This window comes from Acanthochromis polyacanthus, chromosome 9 (genome assembly GCF_021347895.1).
Source record: "Acanthochromis polyacanthus isolate Apoly-LR-REF ecotype Palm Island chromosome 9, KAUST_Apoly_ChrSc, whole genome shotgun sequence".
NCBI lineage: Eukaryota > Metazoa > Chordata > Actinopteri > Pomacentridae > Acanthochromis > Acanthochromis polyacanthus.
Genome location: NC_067121.1, coordinates 11,166,488 through 11,181,028, shown reverse-complemented (window position 1 = coordinate 11,181,028; position 14,541 = coordinate 11,166,488). Strand labels below are relative to the sequence as shown.

The 14,541-nt window shown below is 39.3% G+C and overlaps 1 protein-coding gene across 1 annotated transcript in view; it reads right to left on the bottom strand.

The window, feature by feature from the left end:
- atp1a2a (ATPase Na+/K+ transporting subunit alpha 2a) overlaps positions 1-14,541 on the bottom strand; it is a 58,802-nt gene that overhangs the window by 14,632 nt on the left and 29,629 nt on the right. Inside the window, 4 exon segments of the mRNA XM_051953311.1 lie at positions 5,839-6,014; positions 7,214-7,323; positions 9,175-9,254; positions 14,239-14,373. Of these exon segments, the coding sequence (XP_051809271.1) occupies positions 5,839-6,014; positions 7,214-7,323; positions 9,175-9,254; positions 14,239-14,373 (501 nt within the window).

The following is a 14,541-nucleotide window of genomic DNA, read 5'->3' as shown; positions in this document are numbered from 1 at the left end:
AGGGGGGATGGATTATCTCAGCAAAGGAGAAGTGCTCACTATCACAGATTTAGACAGATTTGTGAACAATATTTGAGAGAAATGGTGATATTGTGTATGTGGAAAAAGTTTTAGATCTTTGAGTTCATCTCATAAAAAATGGGGCAAAAACAAAAGTGTTGCGTTTATATTTTTGTTGAGTGTAGTTCACACCCAACAGAGCTGATATGAGAATCCTTCCATAAAAATACACAGTGAACAACCACAACTGTGACATTTCTAACTCTATAATTCCTTCCCTCACTTCTACAATTGTCCTTTTATAGCTGTTGCTAAAAAGAAAAAAATATGCAGCAGACTTAAATGTACTCAGGCAACCTTTTTGTCATGTTTCTCACAACACACTATAAGTTGGGACATTTTAAGTTACCTGACTTCAGATTATGGTCCTCTAAATGCACAGTAGCAGCATTTCCTGCACTCCAGACACAGTTTAGTCTGCATCGGAGGTCTATAGTAAAATCTATCCTGTATGTTACTTAGTTTGGTAATCAGGTTGACAGTCAGAGCACCATGCCACTCTCCAGTGGGCATTTGAAAGACTGAAGTGAGTCCATGGGAAGGTGGAAGGCGGACTAAATGATTACAGCCTATTGCACGCAACGTTTCTGTAAGTTATTTTTAACTTAGTCAGAATGTTTCTTAGTCTCTTTTTGACTCGATATTCCTGAACACAAGATAGGTTCAATGAAGCTCACTCAAACCCACCAATCTCATGGGGCCTTTTTGTCGTTTTGTGTCAAACCCATGCAGAACTAACCATGTCAAGTTCCCAAAATAATCATCCTTATTCGCTCATACAACTGCAACAAGTGACAATAAGTCATATGGCAAGGTTCAGGGCAGCATTTGTTAATTTTCTGTCCATAAATTAATACAGTGCCTATAAAAAAGGATTCATCTCCCTTAGAAGGCTTCTCTTTTTACTGCTTTTCACCATGTTTCAACAAGAATTTTTTTATGTCAAAGTGAAAACAACTTTCTACAAAGGCGAGTCTATATTTTTGCAAATATAATATATAAATCAGTGATTGCATAAATAGTGACTCATCTAATTCAACACAGGGGCAGCAAATTCATGCTAGGATCCACAGAATTAGTGAGACAAAGACTATATGAGCGCAGTCAAAGTGTCTCAAGTGATTGTATTATGAAGACACCTGACTATGGAGGTCCACTCACTGGTGAATCAGTACTTCAGATTATAACTAGACTATACTATGAAGACAAAGAATGCTCTACACAACTCTGTGAAAAGGCTATTGAAAGCATATTATAGATACACTTTCCATGCCACTGAATATTCCTTGGACGACAGTGAAAGCCATCAAATGGAAGGAATATGGCAGATGTTAAATTTGCTTGGAGCAGGTCGTCCTCAAAAACTGACTGAATGTGGAAGAAAGAAATCAGTAATGAGGCCACCAGGACACCTGTGGTTCTCCTGAAGGAGTTACAAGCTGCAGAGACTCAAATGGGAGAGCATCCAACAACTGTTGCTTATTCTTCACCAGTCAATTCTTTATGGAAGAGTGGCAAAGAGAAACTCACTGTTTGAAAAAATCTCAAATAGAGTTTGCCAGAAGACATGTGGGAGACTCTGAAGCCAACTAGAAGAAGGTTGTTTGCTCTGATGAGACCAAAATTGAGCTGATTGGCTACATCTAGATATGAACACTGCACATCATCACAAAAACCTTCTCCTCATCAAGAAGCATGGTGGTTGCAGCATCATGATGTGAAGCACGGTGGTGGGCAGCATCATGATGTGAAGCATTGTGGTGGCAGCATCATGATGTGAAGCATGGTGGTGGCAGCATCATGATGTGAAGCACGGTGGTTGCAGCATCATGATGTGAAGCACGGTGGTGGCAGCATCATGATGTGAAGCATGGTGGTGGCAGCATCATGATGTGAAGCACGGTGGTTGCAGCATCATGATGTGAAGCACGGTGGTGGCAGCATCATGATGTGAAGCATGGTGGTGGCAGCATCAGAACGTGAAGCATGGTGGTGGCAGCATCATGATGTGAAGCACGGTGGTGGTGGCATCATGATGTGAAGCGTGGTGGTGGCGGCATCATGATGCGAAGCATGGTGATGGCGGCATCATGATGCGAAGCATGGTGGTGGCGGCATCATGATGCGAAGCATGGTGGTGGTGGCAGCATGACATGAAGCATTGTGGTGGCAGCATAATGATACGAAGCATGGTGGTGGCAGCATCATGATGCGAGGCATGGTGGTGGCAGCATCATGATGTGAAGCATGGTGGTGGCAGCATCATGACGCAATGCACGGTGGTGGCAGCATCATGACGTGAAGCATGGTGGTGGCAGCATCATGACGTGAAGCACGGTGGTGGCAGCATCATAATGTAATGCACGGTGGTGGCAGCATCATGATGTGAAGCATTGTGGTGGCAGCATCATGATGTGAAGCATGGTGGCGGCAGCATCATAATGTGAAGCATGGTGGTGGCAGCATCACGATGTGAAGCATTGTGGTGGCAGCATCATGATGTGAAGCATGGTGGTGGCAGCATCATGATGTGAAGCACGGTGGTTGCAGCATCATGATGTGAAGCACGGTGGTGGCAGCATCATGATGTGAAGCATGGTGGTGGCAGCATCAGAACGTGAAGCATGGTGGTGGCAGCATCATGATGTAATGCACGGTGGTGGCAGCATCATGACGTGAAGCATGGTGGTGGCGGCATCATAATGTAATGCACGGTGGTGGCAGCATCATGATGTGAAGCATGGTGGTGGCGGCATCATGATGTGAAGCGTGGTGGTGGCGGCATCATGATGCGAAGCATGGTGATGGCGGCATCATGATGCGAAGCATGGTGGTGGCAGCATCATGATGCGAAGCATGGTGGTGGTGGCAGCATGACATGAAGCATTGTGGTGGCAGCATAATGATACGAAGCATGGTGGTGGCAGCATCATGATGCGAAGCATGGTGGTGGTGGCAGCATGACATGAAGCATTGTGGTGGCAGCATAATGATACGAAGCATGGTGGTGGCAGCATCATGATGCGAAGCATGGTGGTGGCAGCATCATGATGTGAAGCATGGTGGTGGCAGCATCATGATGCAATGCACGGTGGTGGCAGCATCATGACGTGAAGCATGGTGGTGGCAGCATCATGACGTGAAGCATGGTGGTGGCAGCATCATGACGTGAAGCATGGTGGTGGCAGCATCATGACGTGAAGCATGGTGGTGGCAGCATCATGATGTAATGCACGGTGGTGGCAGCATCATGACATATGGACACTCCTAAGCAGCAGGCTCTGGAAGGCTTGTAAGGTAGAGGATAAACTAAATGTAGCAAAGTCTAGGGAAGTCCTCGAGGACAACCTGATGCAGTCTGCAGAAGAACTCCGACTTGTGACATTTCATTTCCAGCAAGACAAAGTCTAAGTATACAGCCCATTCTGACTGGTCCTACCAGAAACCAGTGCTTGCAAAAGGATCCGAGGTACGTAATGGATATGCACAAACTGGCTTTGGGGGAATGGATACGCTATCTCGGCTGCAGTTTGAATGAAAGTGGTATGTTGCAAATTTTCAACAATAGGCATCAAAAGGTTAAAGATAGGCGAGAAAGATCTGTCTTTCTTACACATGAAATTGTGTAATTCAGCTTGGGCTCTTTAGTGGCTGAGTCAGAACCCAAGCCTTACTCCAAGTGAGAATTTGTGGCTGGACTTGAAAACGCAGGTTCACTCGCAATCCCAGTGTAACCTGACAGAGTTTGTACAATGCTGCAAAAATAGATGGGTGAAATAGCAGTGTCCAGATGTGCGACTTGAAGAGGGCGAATTCTATTTAATCACATATTTTATGTTTTATATTTTAAATTCACTGACATTATTTTGTAGAAATCTGTTTTCAGTTTGACATAAAAGCGTCTCTTTTTGTGTATTCATGCCAAAAAGCCAAATTAAATTATTGAATTAATCTTGAACAGCAGTCAAACTTCCAAGGAGGGCTTTTCATAGACACTTTAGTGGTTACAGTTTTGTACTCTCTCACTTAAAAGTAACTGACAGAAGCAGACTTTACTTAAAGATGCCTTTTCATTTCATCACAGAGGTAACAAAAGAACATGCTGTATAATGGATATTATTATTTTCAATTTCTCCAAGGTCACACAGGGGAGAGAGTTTTTTGGCTGCAAAGAAACTCCCAAATGCACCTTTTAAAATATATATTTCTATGGGGAAAATTAAGTAATAAACCTAATGAAAGGCTACATTTTGTGCTTGAGAAGTAATTAGTAATAGATGTCTATATTTTGATTTAGAACCTTATCTACATCAAGTTTATTTCTATTCAATCTTATTTTATCTTTTCTTATCTGGTACAAAGCCTCTGAACCTTTTATATCAAGAATAACAACAAAATGGAGTGCCTTCTTGAAATCCCCATCAACACTATTATCTCCAGCAGCAGATGAGTGCACACTACACTGCACACCATATTGAAATTTTAGCATCCAGTAAAAAATAATGAAAGCAACAGAGCCTTGTGTTTCCTCCTGAGATCGGCTATGAGAATATACAGCAGATTTGGACCCAAAACGCTGCACACTGACAGTCATCTGAAGGACGCTGAAATACCTTTTCAGAGGTTTTCTGCACAAACATATCAACTACTTTAAGGCCAGTTCAGATTTGATTTGTACAATATGATTGCTTTCTGGAAATAATACAGAACAGAGCTATTTTAAATATTCTAAACAGCATATTTTTTTCCCTATAATATAATTTCCTGTGTGCATCATTGGTTACATAAGCAGTGTAATTATACAAATATTACCTGTGGGTCCAAAGCTAGCATAATTAAACCCCAAGCTATAACTTGACTAAAATACACAATGTTTCCATCAGAAAGACACATGGAATAATTATGTCTCAGTCAAAAACATTGCTATTTTAACATTTTATCAGATATGCCATCAGTTTTTTAACAGACATCTTCACTAGCTTTTGCCTCTAGTTTGTTTTTTAAGCCATTTACAGCGTGTCTCTCTGAAACTCTGTTCTCAGGGGAGTCAGGGTAACTACAGTACCTGAGATGAAATGCGCAAAATCCCTTTCCCGTATTTGTTGTCATTCCCACGAATTAGAACGCATCATTCTGCTCATTATCCATTTTCGTCTCTGCTGGAAGTTGTTTAACCTTCCTGCGGCCTTGCTTATTACTCGTCTAACAAAACATCTGCTCTGTGTGTATTTGGCAGTTGATTAACATATAATGAACGTTTACGATGAGTCTCCTGAATCTGCACTCTGCTAACTGAATCCTTTTTAACAATTTTGCCATCAGAAGATTATGAGTTCATGCCTTTGACATGCTTCCTTTTTTAAAAATCAAATCGCAAATTCAATTTTGTGGTTTCATCCTAAGTGGACCAATTATGAAGTATTTTCCCAACTGAAAACTATGATTCAACTAAAGCTGTTCTTCTATATAGAAAGTCAAACCTGGTTGAGCTCTGAGTAAACACTGAAGCTGCTCGTAATGCTTCTGTTATTTCAGCTGGCTTTCTTTTCATATCTGGGAGCTATTACGCTAAATATGATTTTCGGCTTCATTTATCCACCGGTCATCATCTATCAAGGCCCTCGGAGGTGATCAATTGTCATTTGGGCTCAAACTCTGCAATTTAAAAAAGACATTGGACATGCAAATCCTCCCTCTCTGTCTCTAAAAAGCTCAATAAATGAGGCCCCAGGAAAAAGGCTTTTCAGGAAACTACATTGAATCTGTGGAACCAATTACCTTGATGCCAGCGGAGCGGCATTTACCCACAGCGTCAGGCACAGCGGCACGCGGCGGATCAATCATGGAGATGAGGCCCAGGAAGCAGAGCTGCTCGGTGGGGAAGTTCATGTCGTCGCTGTCGAAGGTGAATCCTCGAGGGAACTGCGATGAAGAGAGATTCAAGTGGCAGAAGCCTGTAAGATGGGAGGAAACAGTTAGGCGATTGTTCATAACTGATTGAAATACATCTCGAAGCATACTGCAGATATTGGAAAAAGAACTCGAAGTTTTCCTGCTTTGACATCAACTGACAGTTTCTCAAGAACTCCAAAGAGAGGACACATTTTTCGTGACCCTGAGGAAGTCCAAAACATCCCAATAATACGCTGCTGCTGCTGGTGCTGCCGTGGATTCTGATGTTGCTATTTACAGTAAAACACTACAAAGGAATGCAAATATGAAAGATGCATGAAGGCTTTTCGAAGCCACCTTCAGAAAAATGCTTTGCCCTCTGTCAGCTACAAGCGTTTACGTCTCAGCACACACAAATCATTTTTAATTTGAGAGGTAGATTTGCAGGCTGCGGGTTTGAATTACAAACCGAACCAGGCACATTTATTAATTCATGATCCGCAGCTTTTCAGATTTCTATCTCTTACTCTCAATAGAGTAAAACAAAACAGTAAAACATGTCTGATGAAAAAAGTCTAAAAGTAGGAAACTCTTTTTTGTTATGAAACACCCAAGCCGTCATCATCATCACCCAAGGCATAAGTGAGGCTTAATAATTTACATGATTTCACTCCAAAGCTGGCACCGTTCCAAATTCCTACTGTTGTGACACCTACTCTTACAAAATGATAGCACATAATTATTACCTATGGCGCTTTTTAAAAGATGCCAGGTTAGTTTCTTTTTTTTCTCGGTTGTCAAAATGATGACATTTGAAGAGTCAGGATGCAGAACACTTTAGAGATACTGAAAGTTGAACTTAAGGTAAGGATTTTTTCAAACCCAAAATGTGTATTTTATGACAGAATGTTATTTCAATAGATTATGTTGCATTTTGTGCAGAATTGGATCATAATTAAATTACAATGTCTGCTGATGCTTCCACAAGAAAAAACGTATTTCGAAATTTTTTAGAACACCGGTAATTATAGCTTTGGATCCATGTCAGCTACAATTCTGTGCAAAACTGCAGTGCCAAAACTCTTTCCTTTTTATTTTTTATTTTTCAGTGACAGTGTTGCAGTGACAGCATTCTACTCTTTAATGGGCACATTTGGGTAAACTACCCTGTTTGCTAAGGAGAGTATAAAAAGTAAGTGCTGTGTCCAACTGCCTCTCCTCTGTACCTATTCCCAAACAGACCGGCGGCAGCAGAAAGTACCGAGCACTCGTTCTCCCAGTCCGCCCAGCTCCATGTAGGCATTTTGGAAAGCGTCTCTCCAGTTTTCATCGAGTGGGTGCTCCTGGCCATGGATCATAATGGTGCTGCACCTGTAAAGCATTTAATAGTACATTAAGCTCGACTGAATGCTTAAAATAATAACTTGTTCCGTACAGCATTTGTGCTAGATAAAGAGGATAAAATGTGACCTCCTTCTGAATGAGCAGCTGTTCCACAATCCTACCTTCCATGCTGTTAGCGTGCATAAAGAAAGAGCTCCATGAAAAGACCAAAACCAACAATGCGTTATTCTGTCTCTCAATATTTCCCTGACAAAAGAACACAACTAAACTGTATTCTCCATTGTATTTTTCTAAATAACACGTTCATTGTGTTTGATTATGTTTTAAATAGGCATATCTTTGACATTTACTGCTTTACTGACGCTTCGTTGTAGCCAACCAGCCACATATTAGATGGCGAAGGACGAAAAAGCTGCAAACATGTTATTTTAACCCAAATCCCACTATTTTGCTAATATTTTACTAAACCCAACCAAAGAATAAATGAAAACCAAAATTAGTTTAAGAACAGTGGCCATAGGACACAAGTAAAAGTATCACTACAGACTATTTTTAATCTCCTTTCATGGAGTTTGTGGCTCTTTTGAAGTAGAAGCTGTTCCTAAAACTTTATAGTCCCTGGAAAATATGTTCCTTTCAAAATATAAATGAGAATTCGGTTTGTATTCAGTTGCATAGGAATGTAATTTTGGGAGTCAGGGCAGCTGTTGTGTTTGGTTCACTGAATCCAACCAAAGATGTAAATCTTTAAATGTCTCACAAATCATTTATTATGTTATTTTACCAACCCTGTGTTTGAGAAATTAAGGTTTTGTTCAACTTAACTGCAGCAGCAAAAACAGTTTGAAGAAAACATAATTGTGATCTGACTACTTTAACACAGAAGCTGTCAGTAATGCTCATTCACATGCTTTTTTCCTTGAAAATATCTAGTCAAAGTTAAATATCCATTTGTTGTGGCAGCATGATTTTTACAACATTTTTATGGTTGTATTGGCAGCATTTGGTCAGAGTTAGCAAAAGGTTGCGGCTGGATAAAACTGAACTCCAACTCTAACTTTGTACCCCTAACACAACATGTGTGAAGTCCCTCCAGGCTCACTGATAAAACCCTAAAAACTCATTGTGTGCATCATGAAGCTGCTTTCTACTGCAGAAACTTGTGGACTGTAGAACATCTTCCAAGACTGTTTTCAGGGAAGTTTCTACTCCAGGGGAAGTAAATCTGACCAGCCCTGAAAAAAATGCTGTGTGGGGCTCGATTCTGGCTAATTAAGCTCAGATATGACATCAAGCATTATTTTTTAGAGTTTTGCTTATAATATGTCCTCAGACACAATAGCAATGTTTTAAAAAGCACCTTTTTAAAAGGGGAAGCAACTCAGCTGTATAGAAACATAATTTCTGTACGCCAGGGTTACATTTTCCTGCAGCAGGAGGACATGCTGAATTTATTGGGGACTATTTTCACCAGAAGATTAATATACATTTGGTGCTCTGGTGACTGCAGCCGGATGGTGCATGTAAGATTAAGTCTAAATAAACTACAGCTTGTGTGCTCGTGTTTCTGAAGGACCCTGTCATCCAGTTCAACAGTGCGGCTGCCTGACATGTTTTCAACAGTTTTCATTGGAAGCTTAGCACAGATGAATAAGCTCTTTAAGGCTGTTTATAGAAAATGTTAGTATAATGCTGCTTCTTTTGCTGCTTTCCCTGATAATAGGAAGAAAATATCTAGAATATTGCTGTTTTTTATGAAGAGTGGTGTATCTTTCTGCATCCACAGAAAAGAAAAGAAAACTGCAAATGAAAGACAAGTCTGATTTTCTGTTGCTTTCCTTCTGAGACATATAATCAATCTGTTATTGATTAACCAACCTGTCCAAGATTCTCTCTGGTGCTCCTTTCATGACCAGAATATGACCAGAGGGATTGTCCTCCGCTTCATGCACAGAGAGCTTGAAAAAAAAAAAAACAAGAAGAGAAGGAAAGGAAATGACACGATTTGTTATAATAAACAACACACATGCAGTTTTTTCTTTTTTTTCAGGTCGTTTCTTGCTCAAGGAAAAGGCTAAAGGCAGACGTGCTGTTTAGTAATATTCGACAATGTTCACGTTTGTGCTGCCTGTCAAGTTTGTTTTTGTGCACTTTTTTCAGAATAAATGTCTCATCACAGCTGACTAGACTGCGAGGAAAGTGAAAGTCATGTCTTCCCTCTGCTGAAGGAGCACATGTATTCCTGTGGCGTTACACCTTACATTAGCCCTTCCCCCCCACCTCAACCCACACACCAATAGCGGCACACACACACACGCCCGAGTAATTTGTATCTGAGTCACAGCATATCTAATCTCAGAAAACCAGAGCAAAAATTGCTTCTGCCCCCTCCCTCCACTCTCAACACTGATATTCCTATTTCAGGGAAACAGGTGCACAAAATGCATGCAGGAGGTCCTTTGTTTGCTTCAGCATCACTGTTGTGTTATTCATGTGCTGGCTCAAACCTCCTGACAGTTCTGGGGAAGACTGAGAGCAGAGAGTGGAGCAGACACACAACCCCTCATCCTAATTGCTGAAGTCCCCTTGAGCAAAGTGCCGGAGCCCTTTGGTGATGACTTTATATTTAGTTCAGTATTAACTTAATAACTTTGAGCCAGTGTTGATGTTGACTCTGTCTGTGGGAGCAAACTCGGCTTTAAAGTTAAAGTTCATCATTTATTCATGTGTCGGTCATCTATTCATAATCGTCTGCTCATATTTTCCCTCATTTTCAGGATGCTTATGCATTTTTATTTTAAAATTTAAGCATAGCAGCGTGACTGACATCACATGTATGTAGGGAGTCAAAGAAGGTCCAAAGCCTCATGAGGAGCTGCTGTATGTTGGTTACGTGTTAATTTATGGGACTGTGCAACACTAACCAACGGAAATTAGTTTCTTTGTGCTGCATATTACAATAAAAGTTGTGTTTTTCCTTGAGATCGGTTAAATATTCCTCTATATACAGATGAATGACAACTTAAAGGAGCTGCTTGAGCCATTGACCCATACAGTGAGGGAATCTTGCAGCTTTTTTAAGCTTTGTAGGACATTTTCCTGCATGTTTTACGTCCATGTGTCCCGTTTGGAGGAAACTTTCAGTGCAAATCAATCCAAAGTTAATGAAAGCACGTACTTCCAAGATGACAATACACTCATCCATAGGGTCCCTGAATAGTTTGATGAGGTTTGAATCATATACTATGACTTCTGTAATCACCACATCTCAACCAGCTTCATCTAAACACCAAATGAGGTGATATCTTTTAGAAGAATGGTGTTCAGTCTCTCCAGTAGGCTTGGTGAATCAACGCCAAGGAGCCTTAAAGCTGTTCTGGTGTCCTAACATCTCATTAAGACACTTCGTATTGGTTTTTCTTTTCTCTCTGTATGTATTTTATCAATGACCTGCAAGTAGTTCATGTTTTTTTCCCATGCTCTAAGAGTTCTAAGCAGTTCTTGGCATTCACAGGGCTCGCTCAGTGGTTAAGACCCTGATCTGAAGGTCAGGGGTTCAAGTGTTGCACCCTTGAGCAAGGCCCTTAACCTTTCCACTTCAGGGACACTGTAGTCTGGCTGACCATGCACTCAGCCTTTTAACAAGTCAGGAAATGCAAAAAGACTGCAATTAGTTGTACCCTGTGCAATGAAAATAAAGTTGACTGAAGGATGCAACAAAGCACAGAGCTTAACCGATGATGTTCTAATCTATAATGTAGACTACAACCGCACAAAACTGAAATCCTGCACAAAAAGTGATGCTTTTGTTTGTTTAGTATCAAGAGAATTTATTTTTAAAAAATTAATTTCTGCTCTTCGCATCTCCTGATGCGTCATGCAGTGAAAACACCAGCAAAACACGCTTGTTTACCGTTCATACCTCAGAGCTCCAAGCAGTTCCTGGGCATTCTTTATTTGCTCCTGTCACATTTTTACTCACTGTGGGCTCATTTTTTTTTACTGCAATATAAAATCTTGCACCTCTATGGAAACAGAACAACTATGGCTAGAAGCTGACAGAATTTAAAAATGTCTTTTGTGCTGTATGACACTGCAAAAGTTTAAATTTATTTGATTGTTTGTATCACAAAAAATCAGTGAAATTAAATGTTCACAGTGTTGTACAGAGGTGTTGCCCAAAGTGTCCAGTATTGGAGAAAAAATAGTGGCTACACATAGGACAGATGTTTCATTATTAACATTAACAAAACCTCTACAAACTACTCTGCACATCAATGACAGTAAGATATCTGTGCATCCTCCAACAACTTGCTCCTCTGGTTACCATTTTCGAACCATGCCACATTCATTTTATGGTTCAGATAAGTTTCATTTTCTTCATAATCTGTTTATTTTATTTCCATGCTTGTTACATCTCTGTTTTGTGTAAACACTGCCTGTATTTCAGCCTAAAAGTCTCTGAATTTTTGTCACACGACTGTGAGGGCAGAATTTTTTTTAATTTTTTTTTACATGCCATGGTGGAATAAAGTGACTTTGAAGAAATATCATGATTTGAGGCTTTCCCAACAGAATCAGATATCACTCATGATTCATTCAAGGCCAGTCAAAAAGTTTAAAAACCTGCAAATTCTTTCTGTTTTTACCATTTCTGGCTCAAAAAAACTGTGTAATTTTGTCAATTTTAAAAAGATTGCATCCTTTCCAAACCTGCTGCTAGCTTCTGCTATTGTTGAGGAAGCCGGACAAGAGCCTTTTAAAAAGATGTTTTAATTAACATATTTCAAACAACAGGCCTTCTCACCTAAACCCGCACACATCTCATTTCATCTGAGCCATTTCTGTCCTCTAAATACGTAGTCATTCCGCTCAGCCCCCGGCTAAAGGAAGGTGACGAACAGATTTCCAATTCTTCAACGTAAGTCTCTTGGCCGGGACTTTTCTACACAAATGGGATTTCTGTGCAGTGAAAAGCAGCATCGTCTTAGCAGCCGAAGTGAAGCAGTTCATAATCCAGATGTGAACATAAATAAAACACATTGTATAGAGTTTTAATGCTTGCAGCAGTTTTTTTCTGTGACCAATAATGCTGTATTTGTGGCCTACTGGGCAGCTTCCAAGCATGAATGTATAGCAGAGCGCCAGTGTGGATGCTCTGGCTGCCTTCCCGAGATGGACAGAGGATAGAGAATATACATGCATTATTCAGAGCTGCCTCGTCAATATAAATACGAGCTTTTCACAGAGATATTGGAAACGTGTGTTCAAAACTGACAGACTGCGAAAAAATTGGTAAGGTGAATAAGTTAAAGACATGAAAAATGTAAATATAAATGGCAAACAATAAGTAAAGACTGACAAATTAGTTAAAAACATAAAAAATAAAAATGTAAATGGCAATGATGCATTAATAGAAAATTAAAATAAACAAAAACAAGATAAATAGAAATGTTAAGTTTAGAATGGAAACAATTAGTTGAGTTATTTTAGCCAGACAGAGAGAAAACGAATGAGTGCCTAGTTTCATACCTGATTTATCATTTGTGGTACTTTTCAGCAGCATGTTTAAGTTTGTTGAATGCAAATTCTTCTGTTTTTGGACAAAATTGGAAATGAATGCCACCTCTGGCTAGTCGACAACAAATTTCGTTTATAACAATGCTTTACACTCGTTCAAACAACGTAAGTTAAAGAATAAATGGCATGTTTCATCAACAGAAAATTAAAAGAAACAAAAAAGATCACAAAACTTTTGAATTTTAAAGGAATGAGTCCCTATTTTGAAAGTGGATGTCATTTCAGTGACTTTTCAATAACTAATGTAAGTTTTTAAAACGTAAATGTTGCTCTGTTTCTGAACAAAATCAGAAGTTACAAACACATTTTGTTGTTAAAAACATTTAAAAAAATTAAAAATAAAAGTATAAATGGTAATGCTGCATTAATAGAAAATAAAAAGAAACCCAAAAAGAAGACAAAAATGTAGTTTTTAGACGAACCAGTCACTATCTTGAAAATGTATGTAATTGCAGTTATTTTTAGCAACTAATCTAAGTTGTTTAAATGTAAATTCTTCCCTGTTTTTGGACATTACGAGAAGTAAATGTGACCTCTGGCTCACTAACAACGATTTTTGTTAAAGTAGAAATGGCATGCTGAATTAATTAAAAAAATTAAAGAAATGAAATTAAAAAAGACAAAAATGTAAATTTTAGAGGAATCTGTCACTATTTTAAATACTTCTGCAATTACAGAAGTTTTTCAGTAAGTAGCGGAAGTTTCTTAAATGTAAATTCTTCTCTTTGTAGACAAAATGACAAATCAATGTTACTTCTGGCAAGTCGACAAATTTCATCTACAAAAAATACATAGAAAATAAAAAAAACACTAAGCACAATAAAAGTATAAATAATAATGGTACATTAATTGACAATCAAAAGAAATAAAGAAGATCAAAAATGGAAATTTTAGAGGAATCTGTCACTATTTTAAAAAATGATCTAATTGTAAATTCTTCTCTGAGGACAAAATGAGAAATGAATGTCACCTCTGGCTAATCGATGACAAATTTTGTTTGCAAAAAAGTTTGTAAAAATTTGAATAAAAGCGTAAATGGCAATGCTGCATTAATATGAAACTGAATGAAACAAAAAGAAGACAAATAGAAATGTCAGTTTTAGAAGAATAAGTCACTATTTTGGAATGTATGTCTTTTCAAGAACTAATGTCAGTTTCCTAAATGTAAATTCTTCTGTTTTTTGACAAAATGAGGTAAAAAAAAAATCACCTCTGGCTAGCTGACAGCACACAATTTACAATGAATTCAGTTAAAATGAAAAATGAGATTGCAAGGAAATGCAAAGGGAAAACTTGTCGTAATTTTCACGGCAGCTCCGTCACAAAGCAGGGATGTGACGTGACGTTAATCCCGTGCAGTACCTGGTACTTGTTGGTGGAGTTGAAGGGAATTTCTGCCACTTTGGGGTTTCTGGCTCTCATGTCACGAACGTTCCCGCAGCACAGCTCGATGCATTTCAACAGCGCCGACTCGGATGCGTCCCCCGCTGTCTCCCTCTGGGGAAACACACACAGCAGCACATTAGCATTGTCGCTCACACATGCATATTAAGAAATGAGTGTTGTCTGTCTTGCCGCCTGTGTTTATCACTCTGCAGTGCAGGAGGAGGCTTTTGGATTATGTGTTATTTCATTAATTACAGCAGCGCCTGAGATACCTGAGAG